The sequence below is a fragment of the Eptatretus burgeri genome, chromosome 9 (assembly GCF_056783735.1).
Source record: "Eptatretus burgeri isolate ZD-2024b chromosome 9, Ebu_testis_v1, whole genome shotgun sequence".
Taxonomy (NCBI): Eukaryota; Metazoa; Chordata; class Myxini; order Myxiniformes; family Myxinidae; genus Eptatretus; species Eptatretus burgeri.
In genome coordinates, this window is record NC_140969.1 from 14,937,501 (window position 1) to 14,952,500 (window position 15,000).

At 41.5% G+C, this 15,000-nt stretch overlaps 2 protein-coding genes across 4 annotated transcripts in view; one reads left to right on the forward strand and one right to left on the reverse strand.

Moving 5' to 3' along the window:
* The window catches only part of WASHC4 (WASH complex subunit 4), a 150,769-nt gene extending 148,015 nt beyond the window's left edge, over positions 1–2,754 (forward strand). The window contains exon 33 of the mRNA XM_085894151.1: positions 1–2,754. This exon is cut by the window's left edge and continues 256 nt beyond it. The gene's annotated coding sequence lies outside the window, so the exon portion shown is untranslated.
* The window catches only part of LOC147019606 (SLIT-ROBO Rho GTPase-activating protein 1-like), a 189,221-nt gene that overhangs the window by 17,635 nt on the left and 156,586 nt on the right, over positions 1–15,000 (reverse strand). For 2 of the 3 annotated variants that reach the window (XM_085894152.1, XM_085894153.1), the window contains exons 16-20: positions 7,735–7,840; positions 4,024–4,251; positions 3,470–3,540; positions 3,161–3,341; positions 2,775–2,924 (exon numbers count right to left, since the gene is read on the reverse strand). In XM_085894152.1, the coding sequence (XP_085750278.1) occupies positions 2,775–2,924; positions 3,161–3,341; positions 3,470–3,540; positions 4,024–4,251; positions 7,735–7,840 (736 nt within the window). The remainder of the gene's footprint in view (positions 1–2,774; positions 2,925–3,160; positions 3,342–3,469; positions 3,541–4,023; positions 4,252–7,734; positions 7,841–15,000) is intronic. The other variant, XM_085894155.1, reaches the window with a different exon arrangement.

The window sequence follows — 15,000 nt, forward strand, 5'->3', positions numbered from 1 at the left end:
CTGTTAAAGTGGATGATAAATGCGTTTCTGGAACATCACTGCAAGTTGAACAAAGTCTCTAACAACAGAAAATTTTACCTGGGGTGCTGATGGGCACTAATTGTGAGCAGATGAGGTGTTTCTAATGTCATTCCTATGGAGAAACAAGCTAAATAACTTGCTGATATATCATGTCCTGGAAGGTAAGAGGAAGAGGCGGGGCAACGATTTCCATTTCATTGTATTTAAAGTACAGTAACTGATTGCTGCAATTCATATCATTGGCTTCAAGACCAACCTCTGCTCCCTCTCAGCTGGGGTATGTTCAGTTACCAAGCAGATAGCTAGCATTTGCCAAACCAACCGTTCTTTATCAACAATTTTGAATGACGTGCTTGAGTGCTTCAGCCACTTGGCGAGTGCTCAACAAGAAACTTAGCAACTGAACACCCCTGATCTCGGGCTGTTGCCTGAATTCAAACAAGAAGATTTAAAAGTACCTGAAGTTCCAAGAAGTGAGCCATGTTCTGATAATTTTTTTAAGCGTGAGCGAAGAACCCATCCACATTATTTCCCCCAGAATTAGTGTAGTTTCAACTTCCAGAAGTATGATTCCCCCCCCCCCTTTTTAAAGCATAAACTGACCCGTGAAGTGAACACTTGAGTTCAACCATAAGTTTTCCACTCATTCCGTCCACTACAAACAAGCATGGAAACGGTCGTAAAACGATAGAGAGAGAAAAAAGTTCAGAATTGCATAGAAGTCAAACAAACAAACACTTCTTCAATGATAGTACGATGTCTTGAATGATATCGTATAATCGAGTTGAGTAAGTTCTGAACGCTCGTGTTGATCGCATTCCACTATCTTCCTGAAAAATTCCTTCTTTAGCTGTGCTGAAGACTTGAATTGCCATCAGATGGTGTTTCAGACACACTGCAATGCTATGTTACTTGCAGACATTTCAAACATCGATTTGAATGTTTATTGCCCAATTATTACTTTTGTTTGTATGCAAAACCAGTTGTTGACACTGCTTGCCTTGATTGCTAACAGGCTCTATTCAAGTTTATTAAGAAAAGAAAAAAAAATCACAACGCTGTTCTTAGCAATGTGAATAGTGAGAGCCGTACAAGAGAAGCGTTCGGTAGTGATTTGTGGTTACTAAAGCTGTGTGCAAAAAAAAAAAAGAGGTAAAATTGGCAGATGCTGTTTAACAAAGAAATGTAAGGTGCTGGGGATTGGTAAGGATAATAAAATAGAAATTAGAAGATGCAAGGAGCATTCTTGGAGCATGTCACACAGAAGAATGATCTGGAGTTGGTAACAGATATGAGAGGTAATCAGACAGGACAATACCAGGCAGCTATAGGGTTTTAGGTTGTATTCACAAGGGGATATAAAAATAGGACCACAAGACCTGTAGCTTATCTGGGCCTTGGCCTAATGTTTCACCCCAAATTTAATAGTATTCTGACTGGTGGGTCTGGAGAAGAAGATTTTTGAAGAAATTTACTATGTCGGCCATTTTGACCTACTTAGGAATTGCAAAGCTCGTTTCACTCATATGACTGTCACCAGCCACGAAAGGAATGTTGCTGCCAAATTTCAGCTGGATCAGCCCAGCGGCTTGGCCGGAGAAGTTGAAAAAGGAGACGAACGGATGGATGGACAGACAGACGGTGCGCGATGACAATACCTTATCTGGAATGTAAATTCCAGATAAGCTAAAAATTATACATCAAATGAGGTAGTGTTAACACTACAGGAATTTAGTGAGGCCTAATCTGGATTATCGTGTTCAGTTTTGGTCACCATAGCGCAGGAAGGACTTTGCTGCCACAGAGAGGGTTCAGCGCAGGGCAACTCGATTATGGGCCGAGCTGGACTCGGCCTCGAGGAGCGGCTGATGGGGACAGGGCTTTATACATTGGGAAGGAAGCGGTTACGATGGGATATATTGGAGATGTTTATGATAATGAAGGGTCGAGACAAGACAAGTGCAGAATAGTTTTTCAGCAAAGTTGAGTGAATGGAACAGTTGCCAGAGCCTGAGATTAAAGAAGAGGAGAGTTAAGATGGTAGTGAGGCAGGAGTCTTTCACTCAGAGTAGTTAATTCATGGAATGGTCTCCCTAGAAAGGTAATGGCAACAGGAAGAGTAGATAAATTTAAATTGGAATTAGATGGGTACAGGGACATTGGTAGGACTTGTAGGTGGCTTGTGTGTGGATGGGTGATGGTGATGGATGGGTGTTTTGTCGTGCAGGCATGATGGGCCGAATGGCCTCCTCCTGTGCCAAAGTTCCTTGTATATCCTTGTTCCTTCTAATGGAAACTCTGAGCCATATTTTACCTCTGCATCTTTCCCCACAATATCAGTACCTGAGAATTGTTTTTTGCAACGGACCGTCATGATCTATTCATTGCGATAAGTTTCTTTGCTTTATGTGATAAAGGTGAGCGCAAGCTATCAGCTTGCATTGTACATTGTCACCTCAACTACCATTGGATCGTAATCCAACTTGATTCGTCTCTAACAATTTTTTCCTTCCGTCACAAACGTTGACATCCATAGCCACCTCTTTGGGACTACTTTTTGTGTTCCCAACCAGCGACTACTTAGCGGTCACCCACATAAATTTATTGGCAAACATGACAGCCGTGGATGAAAGTTTGGTTTGCTTTTCAATCAAATTTCTGAAACATTGACCAGTCACATCTCAGGTCGACAGAGGAGTATAACTCTCCCGTGGATTGCCCACGATAATGAAAAATTAAAATGAAAAAGAGACCTTCCAGCAAGATGACCCACAGGTGGGGTATAGTCAGAAAAACATTCTGGCAGAGTTCCCACATCGGATCTAACGGGCCTGTCGCCAATTTTCTCTCCGTGCCCATCATCCTCCATTTTGTGGCTTGACTCGTCGATAAAGGCATCGTCACTATGAAAGATCGGAGGAAGGATGGTAAGGGAACAAATTAACAATTTTAGCTTCATTGTGCAATGGATGAATTGGTGTCTCAAAAAAACCTGGTTATCCTTGACCCCGCAGATGTACCTGTGTGATGACCCAACCCCCCCCCCCCCCACCCCCTCTTTGTCATTGGGGTTCTAGCCTATAAAGTTCACAATCTTCTAAAGTTGTGTTTGCCTGCTTGTGCATACGCTTTTACTCACGATTCCTGGAGTGTGATGTACTGATGTGGCACAAGGCCATCTTTTCCGTTATGCCGGCCTTCCCACCAGTCTTCGGATGCCCGGTGGTAGAGCAACAGTGACGCACCTTTCTTGAATGATAGCTCACGTGAGGAGCGGCCAGAATAATCAAACTTGGCTATGGCTTCCACTGGCTCACACTCTATAATAATCAGATGCAGAGAAAACGTATATATCCATGTCACACAACCACACATTCTTTCTCAACAATGAAAAGAGAATTATTTGAAGAGCAAGTGGTTTTATAAGCAAGCTGCGTTATCAACATACCATCACTGCTGTGGGTCTCTATGTCATGCTCTGCTTCCTCGAGGATCCCTGGCTCACTGTGAGGACTATCACTGGAGAATAACATGGGGGTGAAGAGTCCATCAACTTCCTTTCTTCCCTCTCCCATCCTACTCTCAACATATTGATTTAAAAAGGAAGATTTTTCTTTGTAAAGGATGAGTAGATACTAGATAGGCAAGGAAGAAAAAAAATAGTATCCTCAGATGTTGTGCCATCGTATTCTCCGGTTTGTGAAACAATCTTCCAGAGCATGACCGACCGTGAGTGTTGCAACTAAAGGCTCAGTGTCTGGTGTTCTTGCATTGTCTGAATACAACTTGATATGTTGTTGACTGTGGGAGTTAATCATGATGAAAGTTTAACGATGCTTGTATTTAAGACTCATTAATATTACCACAATCATTTAACTTGATGTTGCACTTACTTTTACATAAGCACTGCTTGCTGACGAACCAAAATGATCCTCACTGTAGACATTACATGTGACTTAATCAGTAGCTTATTGCACAGACAAGGAACATCGTGTCACTGACCAGTACTCCTCTTCACCGGTCATGCATTTTTCATAGACGGGTCCCTCGAGTTCACGTGGTCCTGGGAATATGCCCTCGTGGTGAATAATGATGGTCTTGATGACCTCGTTGACGTGAGCCTGGACCGACACCTGGTCTTGGCTGTCTGGTGCCGGCATGAGTGTCGGTCCAAAGCAAATCGCAAGGTTGTATGGATCCATCATGTTTTCATCGTTGAACTGGGACAGACTAAATGGCAGGACCGAGATTTAGTAACAATACTTGGGATAAAATAAAGAGAAAAGAACAATATCCGGGAGATGTAAAAAAAAAAATCAATACAAGTGTAAGTTAAGATGTATGAGAAAGTATTTTCAGCGAATAGCTTTGGTGGTGACAAACTACTGTGACTGGAAAACTTTCTGTTCAGAATTAAAAACAAATAAAGGCTTTTTAAGAACCAATGAGGAAATAGAAAACTCATTTTACGGGGAAATCAGATAAAGATGTCGAAATCCCTGAAATATGTTTTTTGCACGCATGCTCGGAAGACTAAAACCATTCAAATGCAGGAGGATGAGGTACTGAGGGGTGGAGAGCAACATTTGGAACGAGCATGACACTCGGTAGAGCGCATAGTCTTTCCTCTCATGCTCATTCTGAACAATACCACCGTTAACTGAGCATGCTTCTATTATGGCCCATATACCCGCATCACCCGTGCACCCTATTATGTCATATACATTGCCATTAGCCGTTGCTTTATTCGTTATTAGCAGAGGTACCCGCACATTGTGCGGAAGGAATTTAAAGTTCAGAAAATTGAGAGCCAGCCACTTTGTATAATTCCAATTAATTAATCACAAATAATTTAGCAGACAATACAATAAAAATAAGACAGCATATCCTGAAGCTCACCTGGATCAGGAGCAACAGTCACTCAAACTCCCTGCAGACCCCCTCAGATCCTGTTTTTTTTTTTAACTTTTTAATGCCGTGAACAAACTTTAGTACATCATGGGTGATGAAGGTTGTGGTTAAGTTACATCGAAATTGTGTGTGTAGTTTCGGAGAAGAGAGAAAATACCTATTTTGAGGGGGATCAACCCCCACACCTCACTCTCCCCTGCAGCAGACCACCTTAATGAGCGCAGATTTTGATGCGGTCAATAGACCTTCGTGCGGCATCAGATATGAAGTTTGTGACCGTTTCTAAATTTTGTGTTTGGTTCAAGCAATAATGACTGAAGTGTTTACAGGCTGACTCACTCACCTTCGGACATTGCTCAATCGCATTAGCTCACCTGACTGGTCGAGGTGAGTTTATTATAATGTAATGATTAATACAATATTTAACATCAAATAACAGGCAAAAATATGATACAATAAGGCAATACTACGAAATAATGACTCCTGCCTCGGGAAAGACAACATTTCGAGTCCGGTCGATGGATGCCACAATTTTGAGCTTGGCGATTACTGATAAGATGATTTGTAATACTGCCTACCACAGGGTAGTGATACGATACACATTTACACAGGGAGAATTGGGATCTTCCCCCACCCTGAACCCCCTACCCTGTAGGTTTGTAATTGTTGTCTTAAATTTCCATTTGCCAAGAGGATTCCAACGGTATGCAATATGGTAGGGTTACTTCCGGCGGGGCCGGTTCAATCGATGGACACAGACAGAAAACACAACAATATATAATGAACATTAGGATATTTAACGACCACTTTTGTGCACATTCAGGCTAAATTCGTCAATGAAGATTTCAAATTATATTTCCCATGGCTCGTCAATCATATATATATATATATATATATATATATATATATATATATATATATATATATATATATATATATATATATATATATATATATATATATATATATAAATATATATATATATATATATATATATATATATAGATAAATATATATAAATATATATATATATATATATAAATATATATAAATATATATATATATATATATATATATATATATATATATATATATATATATATATATATATATATATATATATATATATATATATATATATATATATATATATATATATATATATATATATATATATATATATATAAATATATATATATATATATATATATATATATATATATATATATATAAATATATATATATATATAAAAAAAAAAATATATATATATATATATATATATATATATATATACACTCTGGAAAAAAATAAGAGACCACTCCAAAAAATGTTTAAATCAGCATCTCTACATGTATGGCAGCCATTCCATTCCAGTGTCTGTTGAATTCCAACAGGCACACCTCATTCTACTTCGTGAGGTAACGATTAGGTGATCACCTGAACCGAATCCTATTTAACAAGGAAAAGTATAAAAAAAAACACTGCTGTGGTTATAATTATCCTCTTACAATAGAACCAGCTGGATGGCAAAAACAGTGCTAGTAGTACCTCAAAAGTAATTGGAATCAAAAACATAACTATTGACCATGCCAAAAGAGTTGAAAAGAAAAGTTAAGAAGGGTTCAATTCTGGCTTTACTGACAGAGGGATACAGTGAGCATCACGTTGCTTCCATCCTTAAAATTTCAAAGACGGCGGTTCATAAGAACAAGGTCAAGCAGCAGACATTGGGGACAACAAAGCTACAGACTGGCAGAGGGCGAAAACGACTTTCCACTGACCGGGATGACCTCCAACTCATTCAAATGTCACTCAACAACCGTAGGATGACATCAAGTGACCTACAAAAATAATGGCAAACGGCAGCTGGGGTGAAGTTCACGGCGAGGACGGTTCGAAACAGACTCCTCGAGGCAGGGCTGAAGTCGTGCAAAGCCAGAAAAAAGCCCTTCATCAATGAGAAGCAAATAAGAGCCAGGCTGAGGTTTGCAAAAGACCATAAGGATTGGACCGTAGAGGACTGGAGTAAGGTCTTCTCTGATTTTGGAGATGTCCAATTTTATTTCCTTTAATCCAATATGGCTGCCATACCATTTGACCTATGATGTCAGAGTTATCAATAAAATATTCTCCATTAGGAGGAGGAGAGAGGGTATGATAGGACTGAAGCATCATTCCTGAGGATTGGAGCACTTGTGTCATCAGGGCCATCAGAGGTGTTAAGTTGGGAAAGAAACTTCTCCACTTTGGTAGGGGAGAAGTCCACATGCTGTAGGGAACGTCTAATGGTGGGAAAAGTGGGTTCATGGAGAGATGGATCTGTAACCTTAGCATTTTGAGTGAAGACAGAGTTCAAGAACTGTGCTTTTTCTCGAACAGTGTCCAACATGACTCCATATTTTTGGACAGAAGGAATGGAATGGGAATGTTTACCAGACACAGACCTAACCAGCTCCAACCAGGCTTTGAAGGATGGTGAAGCGATGGATAATGTGGATCATATGTGAGCCTGATGTGCATCGCCATACTAAGATCGAGATGGTGGAAAAGTTGAATGCAGAATGGAATAAAAATAATAATGTGAAATACAAAGTCGTTTATGAAATAAAGATCAGGATTTCCCATCAACACCAAACCACAAACAGATGACGATGAATGAGTCAGATCAACAGCTCTATGATATTACCATCCATATGGATTGCTTTTAATAAAGTATGGAACTGGTCAATTAAACTTCAACAAACAATTTTCAACATGCAAGTCAAGCAAAGACAATATGCAGAACCGATTTTGTCACTCACTGATTGAGAAAAGCAAAAAGATATCTCATGAGGATGATCACGGAACCAGGCAATGTCAAAATGATCTTCCGGATGTGCATGGCACGTTCGTACAAACTTTCAGTTTCTGCAACACAAGAAGAGATGAAAAGAAACAAATCAATAACAGGTTTGTCAGCAACTTTTGTCAGTGTAAACTTGGCCAGTATGTTGCTACATGAAGACCTTGAAAAGCAAAATAAGTTTATGTATTACGAGCGGGGTGTGCTTACACATTGTGGAAGCATACGAACCGTGCTTCCCCATTGTCTCAGGTCGCTCACCAGCATTCTTTTTTTTTCATTTGTCTATGTTTTCATTTATGGAGGTTGTCCGACAATTCTGTGATTTTCCCCTGTGTTCCGGCTTCGATGTCCATTGGCACACAAAATTTCAACTTTCTTCGTCACCCAGAAGGTACCGATCTTTAATGTGAGTCAGTTAGTGGTTATTGAGCTGGAACTAGTTATTATTAGATGTTTGAGCTGGACTCAAAAGGACCCCAAAGCCCACTACTATATACAGCATGTATGTATATACTGCATATGTATGTATATGTGTATATATGCATATGTATATATATATATATATATACATATATATATATATATATATATATATATATATATATATCTTTCTAACCACTAACTGATATTAAACATCGGTACCTTCCAGGTGATGTAGAAAGCTAAAATTTTGCATGCCAATGGACATCGAAGCTGGTACACCTGGAAAGTCACAGAATCGGAGGACAACATCCACAAATGAAAATATAAATGAATGAAAAGTGTAGGTGAGCAACCCGAGACAATGGGGAAGCACGGTAATTTTGTGTGCCGATGGACATCGAAGCTGATACACCTGGAAAAAAATCACACAACCGTCGGAAAACGTCCGTAAATGAAAATAAATAAATGCAGGTGAGTGACCCGAGAGAATGGGGAAGCACGGTAATTTTGCGTGCCGATGGACATCGAAGCCGATGCACCAGGAAAAATTACAGAACCATCAGAAAACATCCATAAATGAAAATATAAATAAATGAAAAAAAAATGAAAAATCAAATGCAGGTGAACGACCCAAGACAATGGGGAAGCATGGTTCGTTATTGCTTACAATATGTAAGCATACCCCACTAATATACACACACATACACTTTTGTCTTTCAACATGAGTGGCCGAGCTGAAGCCTCCAGGTTGGAGGCGACGCTTTCGTCGGCACATGTTCGACATTCAAGTCCGTTTGAGATCAGGTGGGAGCATTTCGTCACGCTCCACACATTTTGTCCCATATATATATATATATATGAACACATCTCTCAATCTTTCTGTGTGTTTGTCTGTCTATATATCTGTGTGTGTGTGTGTCTCTGTCTATCTATGCATTTGCCTCTCTCTCTTTCTCTCTATCTATCTCTATGTCTGGCTGTCTGTCTATGTGTCTGTCTCGGACGAACCTATTATATCAACATATCTATCTATTCTAAACCATACTGATTAACATTATAATAACAAAAAAATATATATTCATGCACTTTCGAGTTGTATTCATTGTTGTTGTTCATGTGGTGTAGACGCTTGGAGTCGTGGGTTCGTACATCAACTGGAAGTAGAAAAAAATTAATTCTGTCAACATATAATTACCTTTCCATTGATTTACCTTTACCGACAAACGTTAGCAGTCTTATCGATTCATGACTACGATGCTGTTAAAGGAAAATCATCGCAAAAAAATAAATAAATAAATCATTCAAACTCATTCTCTGACAAACAGAACCTCAGACTCCTTACTAATGCATCCATATCAAGTTGGAGGTGATGAAAAACGAGTTCGTGTGAATACGAATCGAAAGCAGCTGTTTATTTAATTTATTTATTCGACGTGATCGGAAGTGAAGGGTTACTGAGCGTGGAATCCTGCAGGGTTGTGCCATGGCCTTCGGTGAGGGAAACCTCTCGACGTCACACAGCCTTGTATATTGCCTAATACCCCCAAATCATTGGAACATGAAAACCAAAATGGACAAAAATAATGAAAAACTGGAAACCACATTGATACCTTCCATATTGGTGTGATGTCGCTACAGATATTGTCAGTTTATGTTTCAATCCATGTGAGGGAGGGGGGAGGGATGCAGACTTGGAGTTGGGAGGGGGGCTGGGGAGGTGATGCTGAGTTGGGAGGGGGAAGGTTGCAGATTTGAGTTGGGAGAGGGGGAGGGATGCAGACTTAAGGAAGAAAGGGGTTGAGGACTCGGTCACATTTTACATTTCATAGGCAAGGCGTTGCAGGACGTTCGTTGCATTGCTGCTGGGAGTGCCACCGGTACAGTGGCCCCTGTAGGTTAGAGCAGGAATTTGGAATTTGTTCCTAATGGACAGACACCGTGGGATCTAACCGACCAACTAATTCTAGCAGCCGGGACACCTGGCTTAACGTCTTTCTGAGGGACGGCGCACATTTGTGATACAACATCCTGCCTTGTGAACCACCAATCTGATAGTTAATAGTTGGTTTGGGAATCACACCTGGACTAAACAGCCCAAAGGTAAGTGTGCTACGTTTATACAACCCTGTTCTGGCCACCCCTTGCTGAAACTGCACAAATAATGACCAATTCCTGATTTAGTTACAGACAAACAAACATGTGGAGTTTTCATATGATTGGATGTCAATGAGAAGAGCTTGGTTCTAAAAGAAAAAAAAAACAACACGATTCAAAGACATTTGTCGGTTAATAGAACCTGCACATGATATCGATAATAAAGAAGCACGAGTAAATTAGATTCACTTTCAATTTGTCGAATGAACGAGAAACCGATATGACAATGGGCTTGAAGTGAAACGGCACAAAAAGGGGACATCGACCTGACACCAGTACCCGACGTCTCGTTTCGGCTGTAATCTCAGGCTTGGCTCGGATGAACGGGAAAATGGCTATTTTTACGACTGCGTGCCTCCTTAATGGAATGCCAACTTAACAAGACAGACCGAGTGCCTGAGACTAATATTAGAGAAAAGCACCATGGGAGTAACATCGGAGAGGCATCGCATCAAATCAACCCGAAGGAGCAGCCTTCTGAGCGGCGTTGAGCAACCACCGTAGAAAACGATCGATGCAGACAGAGCTGTACTGCCGGATCAATGCCAAGGATGAGCAGAGTAAACAAGTAGTGCCGTTATACTTCAGAGTCAGATAAAGGACTGTTTGCATTGAAGGAAATGTCAACTACATAAGCAATTGCAGATTTTCCAACAGCAGTGCTTCACCTAATCCTTGTGGATAACCTTAAAATGTCATCATCATACATCCAATACGTTTGCTTAATTTAACAGGGACGAACAGAAGGAAAATGATGTACTCTGGAGCAATCGTATTAAAGTACTGCACCACACGCATCCATGCAACATACAATTCCCATTGGCATCAAACAATTGCGATATCTTATTGTCGAGTGTCGTCTTTTGAGTTCTGCACGGTGCACCATGATGCACCACGATTGTCGCATGGTGTTTTTTTTTTTGGTAATGATCACAAATTGTTAATGGCAAACACGAAACGAATACCACCATGCAGAGGAATGTATTAATTTGGTTTAATGTAAGGATATGTTCAACATAACCACCATTCCGATTTGGCGTAGCACATTTGCGTACGGTACGCGTATTGTCGATAGCTTTTCCCACAAGTCTCGGCTAATATGGGGAGGGAAATCCAGGACCGGGGCTGGCAGGATGGCCGAGAGGTGTACACACTCACCTCTAAGGGGTCGAGCGACTCAGATATAACCCGTCATCCTGGTGTTTCACAGGCAGTTTGATTCATCGATGTGTGTGCCATCCCTCAGATGGACTTTAAACTTGGCGTCCCGTTTGCCAGAATGAGTTGGAGGACGTTAAAGATCCCACGGCGTCCTTCGCTAAGAGCAGGCGAGCTATTGCCGGCACCCTGAACAAATTACAAATTCTTGGCGTGACTTCCTGTGTCGGATTGGTGACCCGTGCAGGATTGTGCTACCAAGCCAATGAAGCTGAGAAGGAGTATGAGGGAGAGAATCAAGAATTGATATTTTCAGGTCACCGACAGGTCTTGGGACCCTCTTGTAGACTCAACTTGAGGAATTCTATTGAGAATTCACAGATTCATGGCCAGAGAAGGCCTTCACCAAAGTTTGCAGGTAAATGGTTTGACATGACCCTGTCACTGAGTCCACAACATTATCCTTGTTGTGTGGACATGCTTCGTTCTGTTGAAGCCATTGGTATCTCATTGGAAAACATTGACATATTGCAGTCCTACAGAAGAATATCTGAAGCATTTCCAACTAGCCATTCCCATTGATGTAACCAAACATGTCGGGCCTGATCACTCCCTGTTTGGAGATGGCACACTAGACCAACACCTGGTGATGTGGTAAAGCCATTTGACAGGTGTCATGTGGGGTTTCCAGTGCCAAAAATCTCGTATTCTATTGTCATAACACAATACCACATCATGAATGGAAGATTCGGTCTCCCTCACCTTCATAACAAATCTATCGCCAAATGTTTACCGATAACTGTTAGTCTCTGTCAAAGACAAATTTTGTCCCAAAATCCTCATACTAATTTGCAATTGGTCACTAGATTGACACCAATACAAATTTTTATTACGGACCCTTGGCACCAAAAAGCTTCAAACGGAGCACCTCACGACCATTAGAGCATTTAAATTGCACCAGATGTGGCAATAAATGCGAATTGTTGCTCTCAGCTTGCCGGCTCGATGACCGAAGACGCCATTTGCATTTTTGCTGCCTCTATCCCTACCCCGTTTATTATCCCGTGCGGGCACAGGCAACTTGCTAGTATGTTTAAATGGTTAGATTAGAGCATCTGCTCTGAGTCTGGAAGGTCGGTGGTTCAAGCCCCGGCCTGAGTCATACTAAAGACTTTAACAATGGTACATGCTGCTTCCTTGCGTGACGTTCAGCATTTAAAAGGAAAAGAGTGCAGACAATTCCCATAGGTTGGCATCCATGGGGAGGAGGAAATTCCTCCCGAGGAAATGCCCCGCTGAGTGCAGTGGGAAAGGCGGCACCATTGTTGTAGTGTCACTGCTACCCAGAGTGCCCTGGGAAGTGACGTCACAGTTGGCACTATGTATTCCGGTAGGTAGCGTTCCCTTGGCATCCGCCAAACCCAGATTCGTCTGTCGGATTGCCAGATGGTGAAGCGTGATTCATCACTCCAGAGAACGTGTTTCCACTGCTCCAGAGTCCAATGTCGGTGAGCTTTATACCACTCCAGCTGATGCTTGACATTGCGCATGGTGATCTTAGGCTTGTGTGTGGCTGCTCGGCCATGGAAACCCATTTGATGAAGCTCTCGAAAAATAGCGTTGGTGCTGACGTTGCTTCCAGAGTCAGTTTGGAACTCGGTAGTGATTGTTACAACTGACGACAGATGATTTTTCCGTGCTATGCGCTTCAGCACTCAGCGGTCCCGTTCTGTGAGCTTGTGTGGCCCACCACTTCGCGGCTGAGCTGTTGTTGCTCGGAGACGTTTCCACTTCACAATAACAGTTTTCTCCAAGTAAATGTGTGAAGCACCACCTCGTGGGAGCCGGTATTACAAGTCTTCATTTCTATGCAGCAGAAGGATGAGGCCGTGGCGATGTGGTTGATAGGTTAGGGCAGGAATTTTGAATTTGGCCAAGGTGCCAGCGATAGCTCACCTTCTCTTCACTATAGACACCATGTGATCTTTAACATCCACCAGTCGTTTACGTCCCCCATCCTGCCAGCCCGTATTACAAGTCACAACTCGAGAGTTCACAGACACTTTACCCTGCACTCTCTTGAGAAACAATGACATGGGTGGAGTCTACAAGCGGCAAATTTGATTGGTCGTGATGACGTCAAATGCCGTAATATTTTGTTCAACTTCTGCTAAACAGAAGGGTTTTGAAAGTGCCAACAATGCAATTTGTGTTCTGCACCGTTCAAGTATATAATTCAATTTAAATAAAATAAAGATTTTAAAGGTTGGAAGAAAGAAACCCCATTGATGCAGTGCCTTTTACACCACCTCATTTAACATGTTTGTGTCCTTCAAGACGTCCTTAATATCAAACTCCCTGCATGAAAAACAGTTGGGGAATTAATCCGCCTGCAAGGACGGGCTGCTTGTTCGTTTCTTATTCATTTCTTTCAGGGTTTTGGGTGGTGCCGCCTTCAGAGGGAGCATTCTAATGCTGATCCAAAGTTGCCCTGAGGGCATTGAGTCAATTGCAGACCAAACTAGGAGCTCGAGCAGGCAGATTTATTACTCCTCGGACTGTGGGGTGGGAATACGTCAATAGTGATCGAGACTGGTTTTGTTTTTTATGACTGACACAATAATTTTCCTGCGACAAGCTCGGCTTCCAGAAGCATAAAATGGCTTCCAGTGGAGTAATAAACAAGTCTTCAACCAACTCAACGATCATAATATGGAGTTTAACAACAGGCTTTGTGTTTATATACAACTCAGATAGAGCTTATGACATCGCACAACTGTAATACATTTGCTATCAGACAATGCAAACAAATGAGGGGTGTGGGAGGGGGGAAGGCGATGAACAATGGTGTCGAGGAAAGAGATAATGAGAGATTATTACATGACATGTATGGCTTTCATCGGTTTAATAATTCATTTAAATAAGTCAGAGGTATTCTTGGGTTGACTAAGTGTTTGTATTAAAATATGTTCGTCAGCCATCTTGTGTGGTGATTATTGGTGGCCAGTCGACCTGTCATTACGCAGTCCGAAGACAATAACTTACAAGGTGCTTAATTAGGATGGATTAATTCATTATACGTGAATTACAACTGTCGTCAGATCACAGCTTGGGCGTGGGTCACGTGGGGTTCCATTTTGGATGACTGGATCATTCAGTCGGGATGATAATTAGCCAGTTGCGGCTACAAAAGCACGTGGCTGCAGGCTGGAATCAGTCCTCACGGAGGCACAACAGCACCGCTGATGCAGTGCCCCCTGTAGGTTAGTGTAGGAAATTGTAATGCAGCCAGTGTGCCGGCAAGAGCTCACCGACTCTTTACAAAGGGCAATGTGGGATATCTAGCATACACCAACTCATGATAGCACAAGATACACCCAGTTTAAGGTACATCTGAGGAACGGCACACACATTGATGAATCACCCTGCAAAACACCGGGAAGGCAAATTATAGCTTTGTCGGGATTTGAACCCAGGCTGGACCGCT